This window comes from Larus michahellis, chromosome W (assembly GCF_964199755.1).
Source record: "Larus michahellis chromosome W, bLarMic1.1, whole genome shotgun sequence".
Taxonomy (NCBI): domain Eukaryota; kingdom Metazoa; phylum Chordata; class Aves; order Charadriiformes; family Laridae; genus Larus; species Larus michahellis.
Genome location: NC_133929.1, coordinates 6143897 through 6164410, shown reverse-complemented (window position 1 = coordinate 6164410; position 20514 = coordinate 6143897). Strand labels below are relative to the sequence as shown.

Here is a 20514-nt window from a genome sequence, read left to right as displayed (position 1 = left end):
AAACATGAAAGCACTAAGAAGCACTTGCTGTTCTTAGTCTCGCATTTAAGACAGTGATATTTAATAATATCAGAAATGATGCTTGACATAAATATTGCGTTGTAACAGAAGTATAACTATTCCTATGACTTCTGTTTTCAGTAGAGATGTTTATGCTGGCTTTGGTATGATAAAACAATTCAATTTGAAAGCATTTATGCATTCTAAGAAACAAAATGCTCTGCAGTATCCTTTGATTTCCTGGATGGAGACCATTAATACAAGTGGGAGGTCAAAAGTTAATGTTAGACTGTCAAAATAGACCTTACAAATGTAAAATATGTTAAATATTACCAACACCCCCCTCCTTTGGAAAGTTTCCTTAATGTTTTTGCACTTCAGTTTTTAACACATTATTAAAAATTAACTAATTATATAACATACCGGGTTTTAATCTGCATTTCTGATGTATACAAATATATATCAACTATACTTTCCAGGTATTACAGTACTTATTTAAAATATCAATTAGAAAATCGAGCACCAAATATTTTATCTACAGTTCATGAAAGCAGAATGTACAAAGTATAAAGTCATATTTGTGTGGTAAATGTGGGTGTTTTTTGTTTCCTAGATATGTTTTGGTACATGATAATTACGTATAATAATAGAAAACATCAAGAGATCTAGACTCATCTTTTCCAGTTATGATGACTGAAATGTCATTCAGTGGAGAAAAATGGTAGTCAGTAGGGTCGGAGGGGGATGACAGGACAAATTAGGAGGAGCCGTTGATTCCCTCGAGGGTAGAGAGGTCTTACAGAGAGATCTTGATAGATTAGAGCACTGGGCAATCATCAACTGTGTGAAATTTAATGAGAACAAATGCCAGATTTTGTACCTGGGATGGTGTAATTCTGGGTGTACATATAGATTGGGGGACAAGAGGCTGGAGTGCTGCCCTGCAGAAAGGGATCTGGGGGTTTTGGTTGATGCTAAACTCAGTATGAGTCAACAGTGTGCCCTGGCAGCCAAAAGCGCTAATCACGTCCTGGGGTGCATTAAGCACAGAATAGCTAACCTGTTGAAAGAAGTGATTGTCCCACCATACTCAGGATTGGTGCAGCCTCACCTTGAGTGCTGTGTGCAGTTTTGAGCTCCACGATATAAGAAGGGCATCAAACTATTGGAATGTGTCCAAAGGAGAGCAACAAAGTTGGTGAAAGGCCTCGAGGGCATGACTTATGAAGAGCAGCTGAGGATACCTAGGATTGCTCACCTTAGAGAAGAGGAGATTGAGGGGTGACCTCATTGCTGCCTACAGCTTCCTCAAAGGGGGGCAGCGGAGGGGGAGGTGCTGATCTCTTCTCTATGGTGTCTGGTGACAGGATGTGACGGAATGGCTTAAAGCTGCATCAGGGGAAGTTCAGATTAGATATTAGGAAATAGATCACTGTAGCATTGCATGGGGTTGTTATGACCCAAGTGCAGGACATGTGATACTCCATGCAGTTAAGGAGGGCTAGAAATGTTCTCTTCACTGTTGCTGCTGTCTTAACCACAAGATTAGTCTGTGGGAATAAACAGAATGGTTTATTGAGCATTGACCTAAGAAGTGACAGACTTGAGGAAGTACGTAAGCAGAGAGAAATTACATTTTTATATACGTATGTGTAGTATTATACTTTTTTTGTGTATGTGCGGCTATATGAAAAAAGGTATTGGGTCCAATTCTATTCCCTTACAGACTTCTAGAAAAGCTGAAGATAGGAGTAAAAATAATTTTAATTTGGAAGCAGTGAATTATAATCTTTGCAAATTTTAGCATACCTTTAGATCTCCAAATATAGTTTATTATTAGCATTAAGCTGACAAAGCCTTAGTACAGTGCCACTCAATTCAAGAACCACAAAGCTAAATAAGATATAGACTCCTTAAGTTTTACTTTCTTCTTTGGATTTTAATTTTGTATGCCTATATATTGCAATTTTTATAGACTCACAAAGTGTAAATAATCTGAAATACTGTCTTCTCTAATGTAATGCAGATGGCTTTATCAGCATATTTTCTTTCCAATTGTGTGTGATTCTGATTGCTACCTAAACTCCCAGTAAAGAATTAAAAGAATTACAAGCTTCAATTTTTATTTTATTTTAAAACAGACTAGATAATACAAACGTGTTCTTACCATCTGAGTGGCTAAATTTGTATTTTATGATTTTTTTTTGAAGGAATATGGATTCCCTCTTAAAGAAGCATTATGTTGACCGAAAATGGAAGTTACTTTGTATTCCAATGATTTAGAGACATTTGGTGCAAATTATTTTCTTAGGCATTAGTTAAAGCAAAATTTTTCAATAAGAGTTAATCATGTCAAAAAGGCATACCATATACTATTCTGTGCTTTATGGGTTCATATTGAACAGACTATTGTACTAAATGTGCGACATATCTTGCTGGGAAAAGTGGAAAATATTACAGAATTATTAAAGCAATGTGTGATATGGTACTTTATTTCACTTCATATATAACAACATGACTCTATTGTGTAGGTTTCAGAAAAAGGGAAAACCTGAGATCTAAGGGTAGCCTGAATCATTTTTATTTATATTTTTTTTAGTATGCAGTAGTTCTGCATTGCCTAGGTCTGTAATTTTATAAACTCTTGAGAAAAGTCATGTTCTCTCCCCTCTGGTAGATTACATCCTGGTGGCCAGTCAATGCCCTGCAGAGATGGTCTGTGTATTTGGTGCTTTGCTCTTGACCACAGCACAGTCTGGGGATCATAGTGAAGGCTGATTGTGGAAGCAGGCTCGGTCTAACTTTTCAACTTTGGAGAAGTTTAATTGCAATACCAGCCATTTGTGTTTCCACAGAGGAAGTAAAATAGGGTCTGTATATAACATTGTGCTTGATTTTCTGGAAGGGTGTGTGTAAGGAAGACTTGTATTGGAAGTTTGTTTTATAAACGTGGGAGATGAGGATAAAGGTTTCAAAACAAAGTCCACGGTGTCACGGTCTGTTTGTATCTCAAATTTTCAGGACAGTGTACTCTGTGATTTAAACTTTATTTCATTAACTCATTAAGAAACATGACAAACGGGCTCAATCCCCTTTTGCCCAGACTAGTCTATCACATGAATTCACTTATTCACCATTCAAGTCATAAAGTTTCATAATTTATAACCCATAACTCTTAATATCGTGCACCTATGAGCAAAAGAAAAGAATTAGTTACCTAGCTGACAGTGAGAGTGCTCATCCTTCCTCCTCCATCATGATGTGGGCGTCCCCTGTGTCACACCGGGAAGCATGAAAGCCTCAGCAGTCCAGCTGCTGTTGGATCCACTTCAAAAGCTTTTTGGGTAAGCTAATGTTTTATACCTTCCAGCTTGGAGGTTTGGTCTATACCATTTCCATAAGTTAGCAGATTCTGAGAGACTGCCAGACAAAAGATAATGGCTGCAGGAGACAGCAATTTGCAAGTGATAATGGCTATAGTATAATAGTCCTTCAACTCTTTCTGGCCACCTGTCCTGCCTACGTGGTGCTTTGTCTTTGACCTAATGGCACTGCTCCCAGCGTGCATCAGTCCTTAGCATGAGCTGTGTTAGTCAAAAATCTAAGCAGGAGTTGAGTGAACAGTCACACACAGTAAAGGCAAAAGCTTTTAGAGGCTTCCGGGTTAGATTTTGCAGTGTACTACCTCAGAAGTACTTAAGGGTTACCAGTACAGCATCGTTCTTTAACCTTATATTGCACTGCTTGTGAAATACTTTACTCTGAGACACCTAAAACATCATGTAAAGCATAAGGCTTTCTTTGTCCTGGGAGCCAAATATTAGATACTCTATGCTTGAGGCATGAAAGCTTTATAAAAAATTATCAAAATAAAATCATGGATGAAAGGTTAAAAGCACTGCATGCAGGTAAATGCGTTGCATTTCTTAGGGGGCTAAGTAGCTAGGTGATCATACAGCATTCATATGGCTGTGCAGCTGTTTGTTCTAAATTTCAGTTCTTCCTTATAAATTATTCATATGATATGTTTGCTTAGATAAGCTCTCCTAATCACAGAGAGACTGAATTGGACCAAAAGAAAAAATGCTGTGTGATATATTCTGTGTGAAATTCCCAACAAATAGATCTTAATTTAAAATTGTTAAACATTCCAAATGTTAATTTATAAGTTACTATTTGTGCTTTGTGTAAAGTGCAAAGAAATTTAAAGGAAGTAATGACTCTCTGTTCACAAATATGACCCAAATTTTAATTAAAGCTGATTTTATTTCTGAGGTTGAAGTTTGCAGAACTGTAATTGTTATATTATTTGCCTTTCTAACAAATTTATGTATTGGTTGTATATTGCTGCTTATCATAATGTCCTGAAGGTCGGCCAAGCAAGATAATTTATTTTTTTTACTCTATGAATTTTTGTGATAGAACATCTCATAATAATTCCCTAAAGTTAGTTGTTGTTGAGAACTATATCTTCAGGAATGGAAATTTATGCTTATAATTTTAAATACACAGTGGTATATTCTAGATATTTTGGAGTGTATATTTTGGTTTAGATATTAGTTTAGTTATTAAATCATTGCTGTCCTTTTTTTTCTACTTCTATTTTGTCTTCAAAATAAAAGTTTTAATTCAGTGTTGCTTCAGTTGTTACTATGTTACTGCCTTTTTGATATTGAACTGGTCCTTGTAGCAAGCACCTTGCAAGCACCATAACCACTTGACAGTGTTCTGCCCTGCACTGAACAAGCTATCTACTTTGTGCAGAAAAGTCATGTTTGTGTCCAGTGGCTGAAGTATATTCTTATTTGTCTTGTAGGCACAGGAGAGAGTGGCAAAAGCACGTTCATCAAACAGATGAGAATCATTCATGGATCAGGTTACTCTGATGAAGACAAAAGGGGCTTTACAAAATTGGTGTACCAGAATATATTTACAGCAATGCAGGCCATGATCAGAGCCATGGATACCCTCAAAATCCCATACAAGTATGAACATAATAAGGTGAGATTTTTGTTTATTTCCATAACTGAAACTTTTCCTCTTTTATCTTTAGGAAATGTACTGAAGATCTCTAAAAATTATACATCACATATAAGTTATATTTTACCTAAAATTTAGAAGAAAAGGGCTTCTTCCAGTCCTGCCTCTAGTTCTCTGCCCTTTGCACTGCTCTGATAACACAGTTCCTAACAAGATGTCTGGGGGGTTTGTCATAGCGAGAGGGTAAAGGGCAGGCTGGTGTTTGCCTGTGACTTTAGTTATCTTTTTTCCTTTCCTCCCAGTCCATGTATTGGCCAGAGCACAGTTAAGCCATTTTTCTGGTTTGTACCAGTACTACTTAAGGTTTTCCATTAATATGTGGGGAAAAAATAAAATTATTAGAAAAATAGGTGGGGATAACTGCTTCTGTGTGAGTATATTATAAATAAAACTTTTGATACAAGGCCTTAGAATAAGCAAATTCTTTTGAAAGTGATATCATTGAAATTTAGAAAGAGAAAATACATTTAAAGCATTTTGTAAGGTCTGTCTTTGATTAGCCTAACTTCTTTCCATTTTTTCCATTCAGAAATTGAAATCAAATGTATAACTGGTATAACAAGTATTAAAAAGGAAATTTGTGTGTGTATTTCAGCTCCATGTTTTTGCTGTACATAAAGCACTGAATTTCCTAACAAGCTTACTTGAAAAGTTAGTTGATTGTGAAGCGCACGTTTTTATTTAGAATTGGTATTGACTGTCACTTTGCTGTAGTATATGAAAGTCTTAATCTTAAATCAGTAAATTATTTCCTTGTATTATACTACAAAGTATATATTCTACAGTTATTATTCAAATTGAGTGTTGAATTTATATAAAATTGTTCATATAGTTGATATGGCATAGCTGTATACACATGACCAGAGCTTTCTAATTCATTTTCTCTATATAAAAATAACTTCACTGAAAATGAGCAAGTCTTTATCTTTTAGCTCAGCTACTTTGCAAGCATTCCCATCAGTTCTAATAGGGCTGGCTAGGTGTGGAGTAAAGTAAAACTTGCCAAAGTTGTCAGGTTCTAGATGCAATTCCTTTAAAAACTCAGGGGAATTAAAAAATGCAAACTTGTTTGGTTCCCCCCCCCCTTTTTTTTTTCTCCATTGAAAGCAAATTCGTTAGCCTTGCAAACTAAAACACACAGGAAGGGCACTTACTATTAATTTGAATCTCATATCAGGAAATTCAGTCCCTGGAGAGAATATGTCAAAGTTTGAGTAACAGCATATTTTTAGCTCAGTATTTGTTTTGCACAATAGCTTAGAAAACTACAGCTCAAGCTGATGTTTATGCGGCTGAGCCTAAAGAAAAGAGAGTGAGGTGACCCTTTTATCAAATTCAAAAAGTTCAGTTAAGTAGGCAGTTGGGATCTTTGTACAGTGTAAAAAATGACATCTAGGCTGGATTATTTTAATATCATCAATGTAGGAAGAGGCATATTTTAAGTTAAGGAAGTTAGTTCTTCCAGCATTGTGTTGGCTTCTGTCGTGGTTTGGCCTCAGACAGCAACAAAGAACCACATGCCGCTCTCTCGAGCTTCCCAAATACGGAGAAGAATCGGAAGAAAAAGGCAAAACTCGTGAGTTGAGACAAAGGCAATTTAACAGAACAACAAAGGTAACAAGAAAACAACAACAATAACACGGACAGAGGAATATACAAACACGATTATGGAATCCCCGCCAGACCCAGGACAGCTTCATAGTCACCAATATAATTAAAGAGGCAGAGTCTGAAATGCATTGTCCTATATTATAATAATCTAGGCTCTTTGAAAGATTTATTATGAGAACAGTGAAAGTCAGTTGAGAAATGTAAATATTAGTGTTTACATTGTAATGTCTCAGAACTGATGTTAGGGCATTGTATCATACTTCTTTCATCACACTTCTTTCTTGTTAACTCAAGAATATGAGCTCTACTGAGGTTTAAGATAATGGGTGAGGGTTGTCTCTTCTCTTAGGGATGTGACATAGGAAATGTTGGTTTATGGATTGTTTTTTAGTTTCCTTTTGAGTAAATGTTAATGTGTTTACATTATTTTTTTAACCAGAAGTTGTGAAGTTTTTATATGCATCTTGAATTTTGGAGAAGCAGTTTATAAATTACAGAAAAGGCTTAGGTGTTTGGTTGTTTTGTTTTGTTTTGTTTTGTTCTGCTTTTACAGAAATGGACTTGAGCAATTCTCAGAATTGACTGTCTGCAAAATTTTTGTGAATGTACAGTAGTAACTCACGTGCAACCACTGACATTCAAATTCAATTTTTAAAAATTAAGATAGATGTATATATCTTAAAATCTTTTTAAAAACTGTCTTTTTATAAATTTGACCTATGTATCTATGTTCCTGTCAGTCCTTTCAAATACTGAATTAAGAAAACCATTAACTTTAGTTTTTTTAACTTCTGACATTCCTGGTGTTGTCCATAGTGGCTTAGAAGCCATTGCTCCAGGTAATGTAGTCCCCCATTTCTCTTTTTCTATCTTTTTCCATGTCTAATATTGCTGAAGGTTGGCTTTTTTTTTTCTCATGTTGTTACAGAAGTTTTACTAAATAAATCTACTACTGTACTAAAGAATTATTACCACTTTTACCCCTTATTGTTCCTTTTCAATGTAATTTCCAGAAGACAGTTGCCTCTTCTTACAGACGGTCAGGAAGGTGTCACTCAGTAGTGGTTAGCAGGCAGGAAATCTTAATTGAATTCATGCCCATAATTTCCTGTGAGACTTCTTAAATATTTATAACAAGATATCTAAGTGAGTAAGATAGTAACAGAACAGGTTACAAGAAAATATAGAGACTGAAAACATAAAATCACGTCTTATTGTAGACCAAGACTTTTGCTGCAAAGAGTGGTTATATTGCTGAAGTTAGCCCCAGCCGGCAACAAAGAACCACGCGGCCGTTTGCTCACTCCTCCCCGCGGCGGGACGGGGGAGAATCAGAAGAAAAAGGCAAAACTCGTGGGTTGAGATAAAGGCAGTTTAACAGAACAGCGAAGGAAAGAGGAAAACAACAATAATACTGATAAAGGAATATATAGAAACATAATTAATGTACAACCGCTCACCACCCAGAAAGCCCCAGCCGGCTCTGGAGCAGCGATTCCTGCAGTGCCCCCCCCCCCACTCCCCTGGCTATATACTGAGCATGACGTCACATGGTATGGAATGCACCTTTGGCTAGTTTGGGTCAGCCTTTCCAGCAGTGTCCCGTCCCAGCTCCTTGTGAAAATTAACCCTGTCCCTGCTGGAACCAGGACAAACACACACAATAAAGTGGCTCTTCAAGCAGATGGAGAAGACTGAACTGTGCAAACAGTATTCTTCAGCGTCTCAAACGCGAAACAGAGAGTTTAAAAGCAGGTTGCAGGAAAAAGGGATTTATAGTAGTCATGTTGGTTAGTATTTGACATAGCCTAGTACTCTCAGATGTCTTCCTCCAGACACACAAAAAATAAAGAAAAATTAATAGAAGTTTTGCAGACAGTTAAATGCAAATGTATGGTTGGACTTGATGATCTCAAAGGTCCTTTCCAACCATGAAGATTCTATGATTCTAATACTGTGAAGCTCCTGATGCATTTTTTTTTTCCGCAAGAAATAGACTACCTAAGAGCCAGCCAACATGGAAGAGAGTGTATAGTAGGATTTCAAGTATTGTAATCAGTTAACATCTATTCAGATAAAGAAATTGAAGATCAGTCTTTTTTTTTTCAGGAGCCTTGTTTGACATGAGGTAAAAACTGGTTCCCCAACAGCTTTACATTTCCTTCCATGAGGATGTTCATTAAAGAGCTTTAGGGGCTTCAATAAAGCCATGAACAATTTCTTCCTCAGTGCTTCATAAAGAATGAACTTCCACAAGGACTTCCACAATCCTAAATAGATCTCAGTCTCTCCCCAACTGCTTTTCTCTTCTTTTTAACTGTCTCCCTCTGTCATCCTCTCATGCCTAGCTGGCCTCTCCAGTCTTTTTACATTTGACCTTATGAAGTTTTTACCTTATAAAGTTTTTATCTGTTTACCTGTGACTTTACCATATTGTCCTACTCTCTACTGTTTTCATTTTTCATTATATTTGAAGCAAACTTTTTAAAAATCATCTTTTTATCTATGTAGTAACTTATATCCTGTCCTCCTCCTACCATTTCACTTGCTTCCCTCATTTGTTTACCTTTTGGTTAGAGCAGGGATTTCTTGCATTTGTCTGTATTGTTCCAATGATTTTGTGAATTACTCATTTCCATCTCTTATATTCTGCTTTACTATTTCATATTTTATCCCAACAGAAGTGACTTTTAGATTTATTTTTTTTTCCAAGTGCAGGAAAAATGATTCTGTATCAGAGGTAAGGTAGGTTAGCAGGGTCACTCAAAAAGCTGAGAATATCTTTCTTAAAAATAAACATATAAATATACAAGCAAACATTTTTCACCTTCCCAGTAAAATTATAGGTAATTTCACCTACATGAAATGTCGAGACTGTTTAAACCTTCAGTTCTGCAAATGTACTTAAATATTCACATTTTAGAACAGCTGCAAACCCCAAATAGTCAGTGAATTAATTGCATTTAAGTTCATGCATGCGCTAACATTTAATTTTGAAAAGAGTAGGACCTTGATTATGGAATATATATGCCAAATATAGGATACTGTAGACATAAATTTGAAAACTCAATGTTAGCTACTCGTTTTGCAGTGCATTAAAATTTCTTCATTCCTCCTTTTATATTTAATTTTAAGAGAAGCACTTTATTTTTTAAAAAACATAATATTTTAAGTGATTAACTGCCCTTTGCTAATGGAAACTGATAAGTCATATACAAAAGCATATGTGTGGGGTGTGGTGTCCATGTTTATCTTTCCAATTCCATCATTTTACTTCTAATAGAGAGAGAATGGGTGGTGAAAATGCTTGCTTACAGATTCTTGTAGATTTTGCAATGGCTCCTGCAGGGCTTAAAGGACAATAACTATAGGAAGATATTTCTAGCTTTTTTTGTCAATGTTGTTTCTTTTTAATAAGTATTCTTTCTCTTATACTTCAGATATGTTTGTCACATAGTTATTTTTCTTATTGGGTGTCTGAAAAGAAACATTCATGTGAGCATGCATTCTGATAATAAAAATGTGAAATACTCTTAGGTCAACTTTTCTATGTAATAGAGGTCTGGAGTTTATTTTAAGGTAATGAGTGAGATGTCACAGTCTTGGAACGATTCTGACTTTTTCCTTTATTAACAGTAGTTATATAACTATATGGGTATTTGTATTATATATAATATTTAATATACAAATATAAACATATTTTTTCTTAGAGTAAAATATTTGTTAACTTCCTAATTAGTTCATTCATTTGTACAAGTTATGTGTTTAGATAACCCAGTGTTTAATTCTGAAATAATTTCAGATTGAAATATTTTCTTAAAATTCCTCTGAAATTTAAAAAAAAATATTTCCCTCCCCAGTAAACATTTTTTGTGAAACTAACTGATGCAGTTATGTTCCATTTATGTTATGTGAAATTACTAAAAACTCTTCAGTCTCATGTCTTCATCGTTCATTTCTACTAACTCACAAGATCTGCTTGAAAAGGTGGACAGGGAATGGGGATTGCGGTCAGTTCATCACACATTGTCTCTGCTGCTCCTTCCTCCTCACACTCTTCCCCTGCTCCAGCGTGGGGTCCCTCCCACAGGAGACAGTCCTCCATGAACTTCACTAATGTGAGTCCTTCCCACGGGCTGCAGTTCTTCATGAACTGCTTCAGCGTGGGTCCCCCATGGGGTCACAAGTCCTGTCAGAAAACCTGTTCCAGTGTGGGCTCCTCTCTCCACAGGGTCACAGGTCCTGCCAGGAGCCTGCTCCAGCGTGGGCTTCCCACAGGGTCACAGCCTCCTTCAGGCACATCCACCTGCTCTTGTGTAGAGTCTTCCACAGGCTGCATGTGGATATCTGCTCCACCGTGGACCTCCATGGGCTGCAGGGGGACAGTCTGCCTCACCATGGTCTTCACCATGGGCTGCAGGGGAACCTCTGCTCTGGTGCCTGGAGCGCCTCCTCCCCCTCCTTCTTCACTGACCTTGGTGTCTGCAGAGTTGTTTCTCTCATATCCTCACTCCTCTCTTCCGGCTGCTGTGTGCAGCAGGTTTTTTTCCCCCTTTTAAAATATGTTATCACAAAGGTGCTACCACTGTTGCTGATTGGCTCAGCTTTGGCCAGCAGCAGGTCCATCTTGGAGCTGGCTGGCATTGGCTCTATCGGACATGGTGGAAGCTTCAAAACCTTGTCATGCAAACCCAATACAATTTTATAAATTCTCTTGCAGTCAGCCTGCAAATTAAAATAAAAAGAACATAGGGAAGAGTAAAATGTTGTGACATTTTTCAAAAGTAGCTTGTGGAACGTTTAACTTAGATGTGCAGTAATAATTTGGGGAAGAAAATAACTTCAACATTTATTTTCTTTTTTAAAAAGCTTTTTCAGCTACCTGCCATTTCATAACTAGCTTGTGTTTTTTAAACCCTTTTCTGTAGTGAAAAAGTTAACTGGTTCTGTAGTAATGCAGGTGCCAACAGTATTGGGCTGAGATATCACTAAAAGATATGAAGAACATTTGACTAGTACATATAGTACATGTATGTACTTTGGCAGACAGTATAAAATGGATAATGGATTTTTCTAAAAGAGAATTGGAGTTACTTTGTTTCAAATTTGCTCATGGGAAAAGGTGTTTAAGGATATGTATGAGGAAATTGAGGAATACATGAATGAAGAGATTTTTTCAGGGGTTGCACAGGAGTCTCTTGCACAATGGGATATCTGCAAGGGAGAACAAAGAGTGTTTAAGTAGTTTTTAAACTGCCTTCAGGAATTTTCGAAGAACCCTATCTGTCCCTTTTTGGATGCTCGTCATCTTTTGTGGTCTTCCTGTAGAGCTTCCTGTGTACTGTTCTTGGATACCATATGAATCATCAGTGTGTGTGGTGTTTTACCCATCTGACAAATGAGAAAACTGCAACAACAATATTTTTCATGTTCTTCATTGAGATTGGCTCTATTAAGAGAACTACTTTCTTAGATTGCACTGGAATGAATTTATGTGATCCAGTAGGTCTTTTTTAATTTCTGTCATCTACTAGCTAGGATAGACAGTAGAAAACAGCCTTTTATGAATGCATGCCAAGCAGATGTTACAACCGTCTGGGTGTACTGAAACAGATGCCATCTACAGAAGCCTTTTCAACATAAAATGTAATCACATTGTGGCTGTTCCACATTCTAATGTAAGTTTTCATCATGTCCTGCATTACTGGGTTGAACTACATGAAAATTGGATTGTGTGATTTCTTTCCCCTTGGGAAAGGAATGAAAATGAGATTTCTCATATGAAGCTATTCCCAATGAGAGGAAATGTACGTAAATATGCCTTGGAGGGGATTTGACAGTATAAAGGTAGTCGTATAGCTGAGATGCAGCTTGACTCGTCAAACCTACTTTTAAGGTTAGGGCTAATGCCTGAATAAGTGTATTCAGTAATGTTTCTCCAGTGTTCAGATGGTCTCATTAAGTCATTATTTCTTAAACATGACAGTTATTTCTCAGCAGGATACCAAATTAAGTTTTTTCACTAAACACCTTTTTTGCCTATTCTGTATTTGGCGGTTAGATTTCTTTGATCATGTTAGGGTTGTGTATGTGGTGGTTTGGTGGGGTGGGCAGGTGGTGGGGTCTTTCACCATGGGTATTCTCCATATCTGATCTTGTACAACAGTATTATACTGAAGAAAGTAAGAGGAGGAAATAAACAAGAACTGTTATACTGCTGCTTTTTTCCTGGTTCCCATATTTCTTTTGAGTATTTAGTCTTTGAAACTTAGTAAGTTTCTCAGGAAATTTTCTCTAGCAGTATGGATCATGGAATTCATCACATGGGGGTCATTCTTTGACATAACATCATTTTGTCTAGCTATATGAAGCTAAGGTGGCTGTGAAGTACAGTCTTTCTGATTTAGTAGTATTTTCAGACTTATTTTACAGAGAGAGGGCTATTACCAGCTGCAGAGTTCTAAAGAACTGTGATACAATGTTTGTTAAAATAAGTATGCCAAGTGACTGTGGAACCAAACAGAAAACAGTGTCATAATTTTAGGCTTTACAGTTGATGGTATTGTACAGAATACAAAAACATCCCTTCTATAAGCTGTATGTAAAGAAGCAACAGTATCTTTTCTTTATGAAGAGCAAAAATGTAATGCATACTTTTACCATGAATTAATTTTGTCTCAGAAGATGGAGTTTATAGATACTTTGATAGGCTGAATAAAATGTGCTTAACCAGAACCATACCACACCCAAAATTCAGACATCTGTATTTATCTCCATCTCCTAATTATGTCTCAGTGCATCAGCAGATGAATGTACTGAGTAACAAGAATAAGTCTTCTCTGTTATGATATGTTACTGGTGCCAGCACAGTTATAGTTTATAAATAAAATCAGTAAGTGAGCAAAGCATTTTTTTCTGCATTATATAGAATTTTTTCCTCAGCATAACCAATTATAGAATAAGGGAAAGGCTTATGTACTTTAAAATGTTTCTTCTGTTTTGATGGAATCTTGCCATTTTGAGTGTTAGTCTGTGCTATAGCTCATGCTTTTACAGCATCTTGCTATTCAGCAGCCCAATGCTGTTAGACACCAATGGGTAGGATTGAAATATTAATATAGTAGACTTCACGATGAAGAGAGTGATGGAAAAGTGTTCAAAGCTGTTATCCAAAGACTATTTGACTGTAGACCTCTTTTCCCCCTCCCTGAGTGCTGAACTGTGTCCCTATCCATTGCCCCAGCCTCTGCATCCCTTGCCCTACTTGCACTCTCATAGTGAGTGGTCCCAGAATAACACAACATTTGATTTACAGCGCAAAGTCATGAATGGAAAGCAGCAGTAGCGTGTCCAGCACATGCTGCCTTGGATTACCATAAGGTAAAAAATCTCTTTGGAACTAGGTCATCTTTGTGTAAATGATGTGTGGTGGGCTGTAGGGATCCTTCGATCTTCAATCCCTGTCTCTGTCAGCAACTAATTATGTGGCCACAAGAAAGTCAATTTTGCCAGAAGTGTTGAATATGCTTGTTAAATTTGGGTAATTCAATCCAAATATCCTATAATAATGCCTTAATTTGTTTTACTTGCTTTACATACTTAGTGCAGCATATGCTAGCTATTGAAATTGATGGCAGCTGATGGCAATGATACTGGCAGCTAAGAACCTAAATATAGGTCTTGGATTGTATCCTACAGAATTTAAATTTGCATTAATGCTGTTTATTTTAAAGCTATCAAACTTTAAACAGATAAATTTGAATATGATAATTGTCTCTTTTATCCCCCTCTTTTCACTTCTGTTTAAAATAAAATTGTTTCCTCCCTTTATAACTTTATTGTATCAAAGTGTTAATCATACTAGTTTGGGGTTGCTGCAAAATCTGTATGATTGTAGAAGTGAATGCTGGAATCATGTATTTGTGGCTCAGTGCCTTGTGCCACTGTGCAGAAATATAGAAATACATGCTCTGCATATTACAGGAGCTGGTTCAGCTCTCATAAATGAGTCTTAAGTTTGTAAATTGCAGGATTCTGCATAGTCAATTTCTAATAAATAGATGTTAATGCTTTCCCTCATCATCCTCCTCCTTTCCCTGTCTTACCTTTCTCCCTCCTCTTTTTAATGCACTTCCTTTTTAACTTTCCACGATCACTTTTTCAATTATATGAAAACAAAAGGATAGATTTTGCAACTGAATATAAATCAAACATAACTGTTAGAAATAAAAAACTCCTTTTCATCATCTTCCAGCTCTTTTAATTGAATGCTGTTAACCAGAAATAGATTTGTGCCTGATAGATGGACAATAGGAGTACAATGAATGTACTGAGAAGATTCCTCTTTTTAATTGCACCATCTGCCTAACATGGGTAGAAAGAGACTGACTCAGCTTATCAGTATTTTCCTCCACCCCGTTTGTGTTTTCAGTGTTGGTGCGTAATATGTATTGATAGTGCATGTGACTTTCTGCTGGTTTTGGCATAATGAAACTTTGTATAGTTATATCACTATATAGTGTTGTCCCTCCTAGTGGAGTAGAAATGCACACAGTAATTTATTCATCATGTTCTTTTGCTGATTATTTGATTGTTGTTCAGTATGCGCGTGGGCAGTAAAGTTAATCTTATCTTCATGCTGATTTTTGGGTAAATAGCAGACTATATACTTCTAAAGCAAAATTGAAATTCATCTGTGATTCTCCATAGTGACAAAAATAAAAGGAATACACATTTACATGTGGCCTTTTTTTCATTCAAATAACATATTGCAAATTGATTCAAACTATATATATAGGTCAAGGAAAATGTATGGCTTACCGACACTTGCTCTAATGTTTCCATTTTACTTTATTGTTAGTCTTGTGATGTTTAATCATGTGGAAGTATGCTTACCTAGATGCCATGCACAGGAAGTAGTCTGAGGTAGAACTCCTTGAAAAACATAGTTGATATTATCCTTGCACCGTTTTGCTAAATTGTTTTACAAAATATCATCTAGTGCTCTGTCCCACTCGGGAATATCCTCTCTGGAGCCAGGAGCTCTGTCAGCATCTCTTGGTTTGCCAAGATTCCAAGCTTATGGGTGTGCTGCTCTAAGAGGAAAGGAAGTTTCTTGTTTCCTGTACCTTTGCCTTATTGTGGTACAAAACATGAATAAGCACTCAGTAGTTTTAATGTATCGAACCATGTTTCATTAATTTCCAATATATTCAGAATTGCCCTCAGATAACTTAGACTTAGTAATTACATGAAATGTATTAAATCATTAAAACCTCAGTGTATTCTGTGTTTTTCTGGAAGGGGAGGTTGGGGAGAGGGGCTTTGGGTGGTTTGGGGGGGTGTTTAGGGGTTTTTTGTTTTTTTTAAGATGAGTTTGAGTTTTGGGAGATTGGAGTAATCTCAAGAATGTGCTGGAAGCCTCTCATTTTTAAGATTCAAATAAATATATGAAGAGTTGGAAAACATGTTATAGACAACAATCTTGAACGTGTAGGTAGATAAGTTCCTACATGTAGTTGGCGATAGGACAAGAGGAAACGGCCTCAAGTTGCGCCAGGGGAGGTTTAGACTTGATATTAGGAAAAATTTTTACACTGAAAGGGTTATTAAGCACTGGAACAGGCTGCCCAGGGAAGTGGTTGAATCACCATCCCTGGAGGTATTTAAAAGATGGGTAGACATAGTGCTTAGAGATATGGTTTAGTGATGGTTTTTGTCAGTGTTAGGTTGACGGTTGGACTAGATGATCTGGTGAAATTCCCGCTGACTGAAAAAGGGGAAACATAACCCCCATTTTCAAAAAGGGAAAAAAGGATGACCCAGGGAACTACAGGCCAGTCAGTCTCACCTCTGTGCCTGGCAAGATCATGGAGCAGATACTCCTGGAATCTCTGCTAAGGCACATGGAAAATAAGGTGATTGGTGACAGCCAACATAGCATCACCAAAGGCAAGTCATGCCTGACAAATTTGGTGGCCTTCTACGATGTTGCCACAGCATTGGTAGATAAGGGGAGAACAACAGACATCATCTACCTGAAATGCAAAGTGTTTGACACTGTTCCGCATGACATCTTGGTCTCTAAATTGGAAAGGCATGGATTTGATGGGTGGACCACTGGGTGGATAAGGAACTGGCTGGATGGCCGCACTCAGAGTTGCAGTCAACGGCTCAATGTCCAAGTGGAAACCAGTGACGAGTGGCTTTCCTCAGGGGTCAGTACTGGGACCAATGCTGTTTAACATCTTTGTAGGCGACATGGACAGTGGGATTGAGTGCACCCTCAGCAAGTTTGCCGATGACACCAAGCTGTGTGGCATGGTCGACACGCTGGAGGGAAGGGATGCCATCCAGAGGGACCTGGACGAGCTAGAGAGGTGGGCCTGTGTGAACCTCATGAAGTTCAACCAGGCCAAGTGCAAGGTCCTGCACCTGGGTCATGGCAATCCCAAGCACAAATACAGGTTGGGCAGAGGATGGCTTGAGAGCAGCCCTGAGGAGAAGGACTTGGGGGTGCTGGTAGACATCCAAAAGGTGTGTACAGCTTGGTAACATGGAAAAACAAAAGTGTGCCCAGTGAAAACATCTGTAACTGATATGTGGCTATGGTGATATGTAATTGTATTACAACAGTATACTTAATATAAGAACTTACCTTTGATTTATCACCAAACTTTAAAGAAAAAAATTAGGAAATATAAAAAAAACTTAGAATCATAGAATTGCCTAGGTTGAAAGGAACCTTTTACAGAATCATAGAACTGTTCAGATTAGAAGGGACCTTAAAGATCATCTAGTTCCAACCCCCCTGCCAAGGGCAGGGACACCTCCCATTAGACCAGGCTGCTCAAAGCCCCATCCAGCCTGGCCTTGAACACTTCCAGGGATGGGGCATCCACAACTTCCACGGGCAACCTGTTCCAGTGCCTCACCACCCTCACAGTAAAGAATTTCTTCCTAATATCCAATCTAAATCTATCCTCTCTCAGTTTGAAACTGTTGCCCCTCATCCTATCATTACACTCCCTGATAAAGAGTCCCTCCCCATCCTTCCTGTAGGCCCCCTTTAGGTACTGGAAGGCTGCTATAAGGTCTCCCTGGAGCCTCCTCTTCTCCAGGCTGAACAACCCCAACTCTCTCAGCCTGTCCTCATAGGAGAGGTGCTCCAGCCCTCTGATCATCTTTGTGGCCCTCCGCTGGACCCACTCCAACAGGTCCATGTCCTTCTTATGTTGAGGACTCCAGAGCTGGACACAGTACTCCAGGTGGGGTCTCACCAGAGCAGAGTAGAGCAGAGGGGTAGAATCTTAACCTGCTGGCCATACTTCTTTTGATGCAGCCCAGTATACAGTTGGCTTTCTGGGCTGCGAGTGCACATTGCCGGCTCATGTTGAGCTTCTCGTCCACCAGCACCCCCAAGTCCTTCTCCTCAGGGCTGCTCTCAAGCCATCCTCTGCCCAACCTGTATTTGTGCCTGGGATTGCCATGACCCAGGTGCAGGACCTTGCACTTGGCCTTGTTGAACTTCATGAGGTTTGCATGGGCCCACCTCTCTAGCTCGTCCAGGTCCCTCTGGATGGCATCCCTTCCCTCCAGCGTGTCGACCATGCCACACAGCTTGGTGTCGTCGGCAAACTTGCTGAGGGTGCACTCAATCCATGTCGCCTGTCCATGTCGCCTACAAAGATGTTAAACAGCACTGGTCCCAGTACTGACCCCTGAGGAATGCCACTCATCACTGGTTTCCACTTGGACATTGAGCCGTTGACCGCAACTCTTTGAGTGCGGCCATCGAGCCAGTTCCTTATCCACCAAGTGGTCCATCCATCAAATCCATGCCTTTCCAATTTAGAGACCAGGATGTCATGCAGGACAGGGTCAAATGCTTTGCATAAGTCCAGGTAGAGGACGTCAGTTGCTCTCCCCTTATCTACCAGTGCTGTGGCAACATCATAGAAGGTTACCAAATTTGTCAGGCATGACTTGCCCTTAGCGAAGCCATGTTGGCTGTCACCAATCACCTCCTTATTTTCCAGAGGTGAGACTGACTGGTCTGTAGTTCCCTGGGTCATCCTTTTTTCCCTTTTTGAAAATGTGTGTTATGTTTCCCCTTTTCCAGTCAGTGGGAACTTCACCAGACTGCCACGACTTTTCAAATATAATGGAAAGCGGCTTGGTGACTTCATCTGCCAGCTCCCTCAGGACCCATGGATGGATTTCATCCAGTCCCATGGACTTGTGTACCTCCAGGTTCCTCAGATGGTCCCAAACTTGATCTTCTCCTACAGTGGGCGGTTCTTCATTCTCATAGACCCTGCCTTTGTATCCTGCAACTAGGGTGGTGTGTTTGGAGCCCTTGCTGGTGAAGACCATGGCGAAAGTCATTCAGCACCTCAGCCTTCTCCATATCCTGGGTGACCAGGTCTCCTGTTCCCTTCTGGAGAGGGCCTGCATCTTCCCTAGTCTTGCCTTTACCCCTGATGTATTTCTAGAAGTTTTTCTTGTTGTCCTTGATGTCCCTAGCCAGATTTAATTCTGTCTGGGCTTTAGCTTGCCTGATCTGGTTCCTGGTCACTCGGACAGTTTCTCTGTATTCCTCCCAGTCAATCCGTCCTTGCTTCCACCCTCTGTAGGCCTCCTTTTTGCTTTTGAGCTTGTCCAGGAGCTCCTTGTTCATCCATGCAGGCCTCCTGGCTTTTTTGCCTGATTATTTCTTTCTTGGGATGCACGGCTCCTGAGCTTGGAGGAGGTGATCCTTGAATACTAACCAGCTTTCTTGGGCCCCTCTTCCCTCCAGTACTTTTTCCCATGTTACCCTGCCAAGCTCCCAGGATGACAATCGCATCCCTGGCAGGCACTGGGGAAGTCCCAGACTGGACTCAGCAATGGACAGGAGCTGAACTCAGGATCTGGATTCAGGAACACATGGATCGCGATCAAAGGCAGATGAACAGATAGAGTGCTCCTTGGAGGCCGACCACTGAAAAAAGAGGGCTGACCCTTTGATCCCTCAGCTGTTATACTGAGCCTGATGCAGATGGGATGGAATACCCTGTTGGTCAGTTTTGTCCATTCCTCCCCTAAGGTGCGACCCCTCTACACTTTTCCACTTCCAACCCTCCAACTTGGTACATAACAAGTTAGCTGACCTGTGTTTTTATAGCAATAAGTATAAGCAGGAGTATCTTTGCATACCATTCCTTGGTATTATCTATAAACACGGGGCCTTAGCTCTGCTAGAAGCCGACACTGTCTGAAAAATATGCCGTTAATTTCAGAGAGTTCAGTTAGAAGAGGCTTAACTGAAAAGTAAAATTGTTGAAAAGAAAATTGGTTCTGTTTTACCTCAAACTAGGATAAACTATAAGTTGTAGTGACTGTTTACTGAATGTTTACAAGAAGAGAGATATAACAAGATAATTTCTTTTGAAAGCTTCATTTTGTCTGGTTCTTTTTTTAATTCCCTTCTGCACCCTTCCTGATTTCTTCTCTTACCCTGGGTAGCAAATCTATTTTGAATTATTTGCAAATATCTTGTGGGGGAGGGACATGACACAACCTTCATTAACTGCAGATGAATCTCAAAAGAATTCAAATGGAAATGCACCTAATATATATAATGTAAGCCCAAACAGGCACCTTTTTGCACTCCAGGATCTCAGGCATCTCTTTTCAAGCCATCTCCTTTCTACATTTTTTTTTCTTTCCTTGCTTTCACTTTCCTTGAAAGATAAGCCTTCCATCAAATCTGTTATGTCCTCACTCTTAAGGATTATTGATATAAGGTCCAGGCTTGACGTGCATGAAAGAACATCCAAACTCGAAACACTTGATACAACTTGTTCTCTGAAAATTGTTCTA

General features: G+C 38.8%; 1 protein-coding gene across 3 annotated transcripts in view; it reads left to right on the top strand.

The window, feature by feature from the left end:
• Nucleotides 1–20514, top strand: part of LOC141735481 (guanine nucleotide-binding protein G(q) subunit alpha) — a 141488-nt gene that overhangs the window by 25950 nt on the left and 95024 nt on the right. For all 3 annotated transcript variants that reach the window (XM_074568346.1, XM_074568345.1, XM_074568347.1), the window contains one exon: nucleotides 4817–5001. In XM_074568346.1, coding sequence (XP_074424447.1) covers nucleotides 4817–5001 — 185 coding nt within the window. The remainder of the gene's footprint in view (nucleotides 1–4816; nucleotides 5002–20514) is intronic.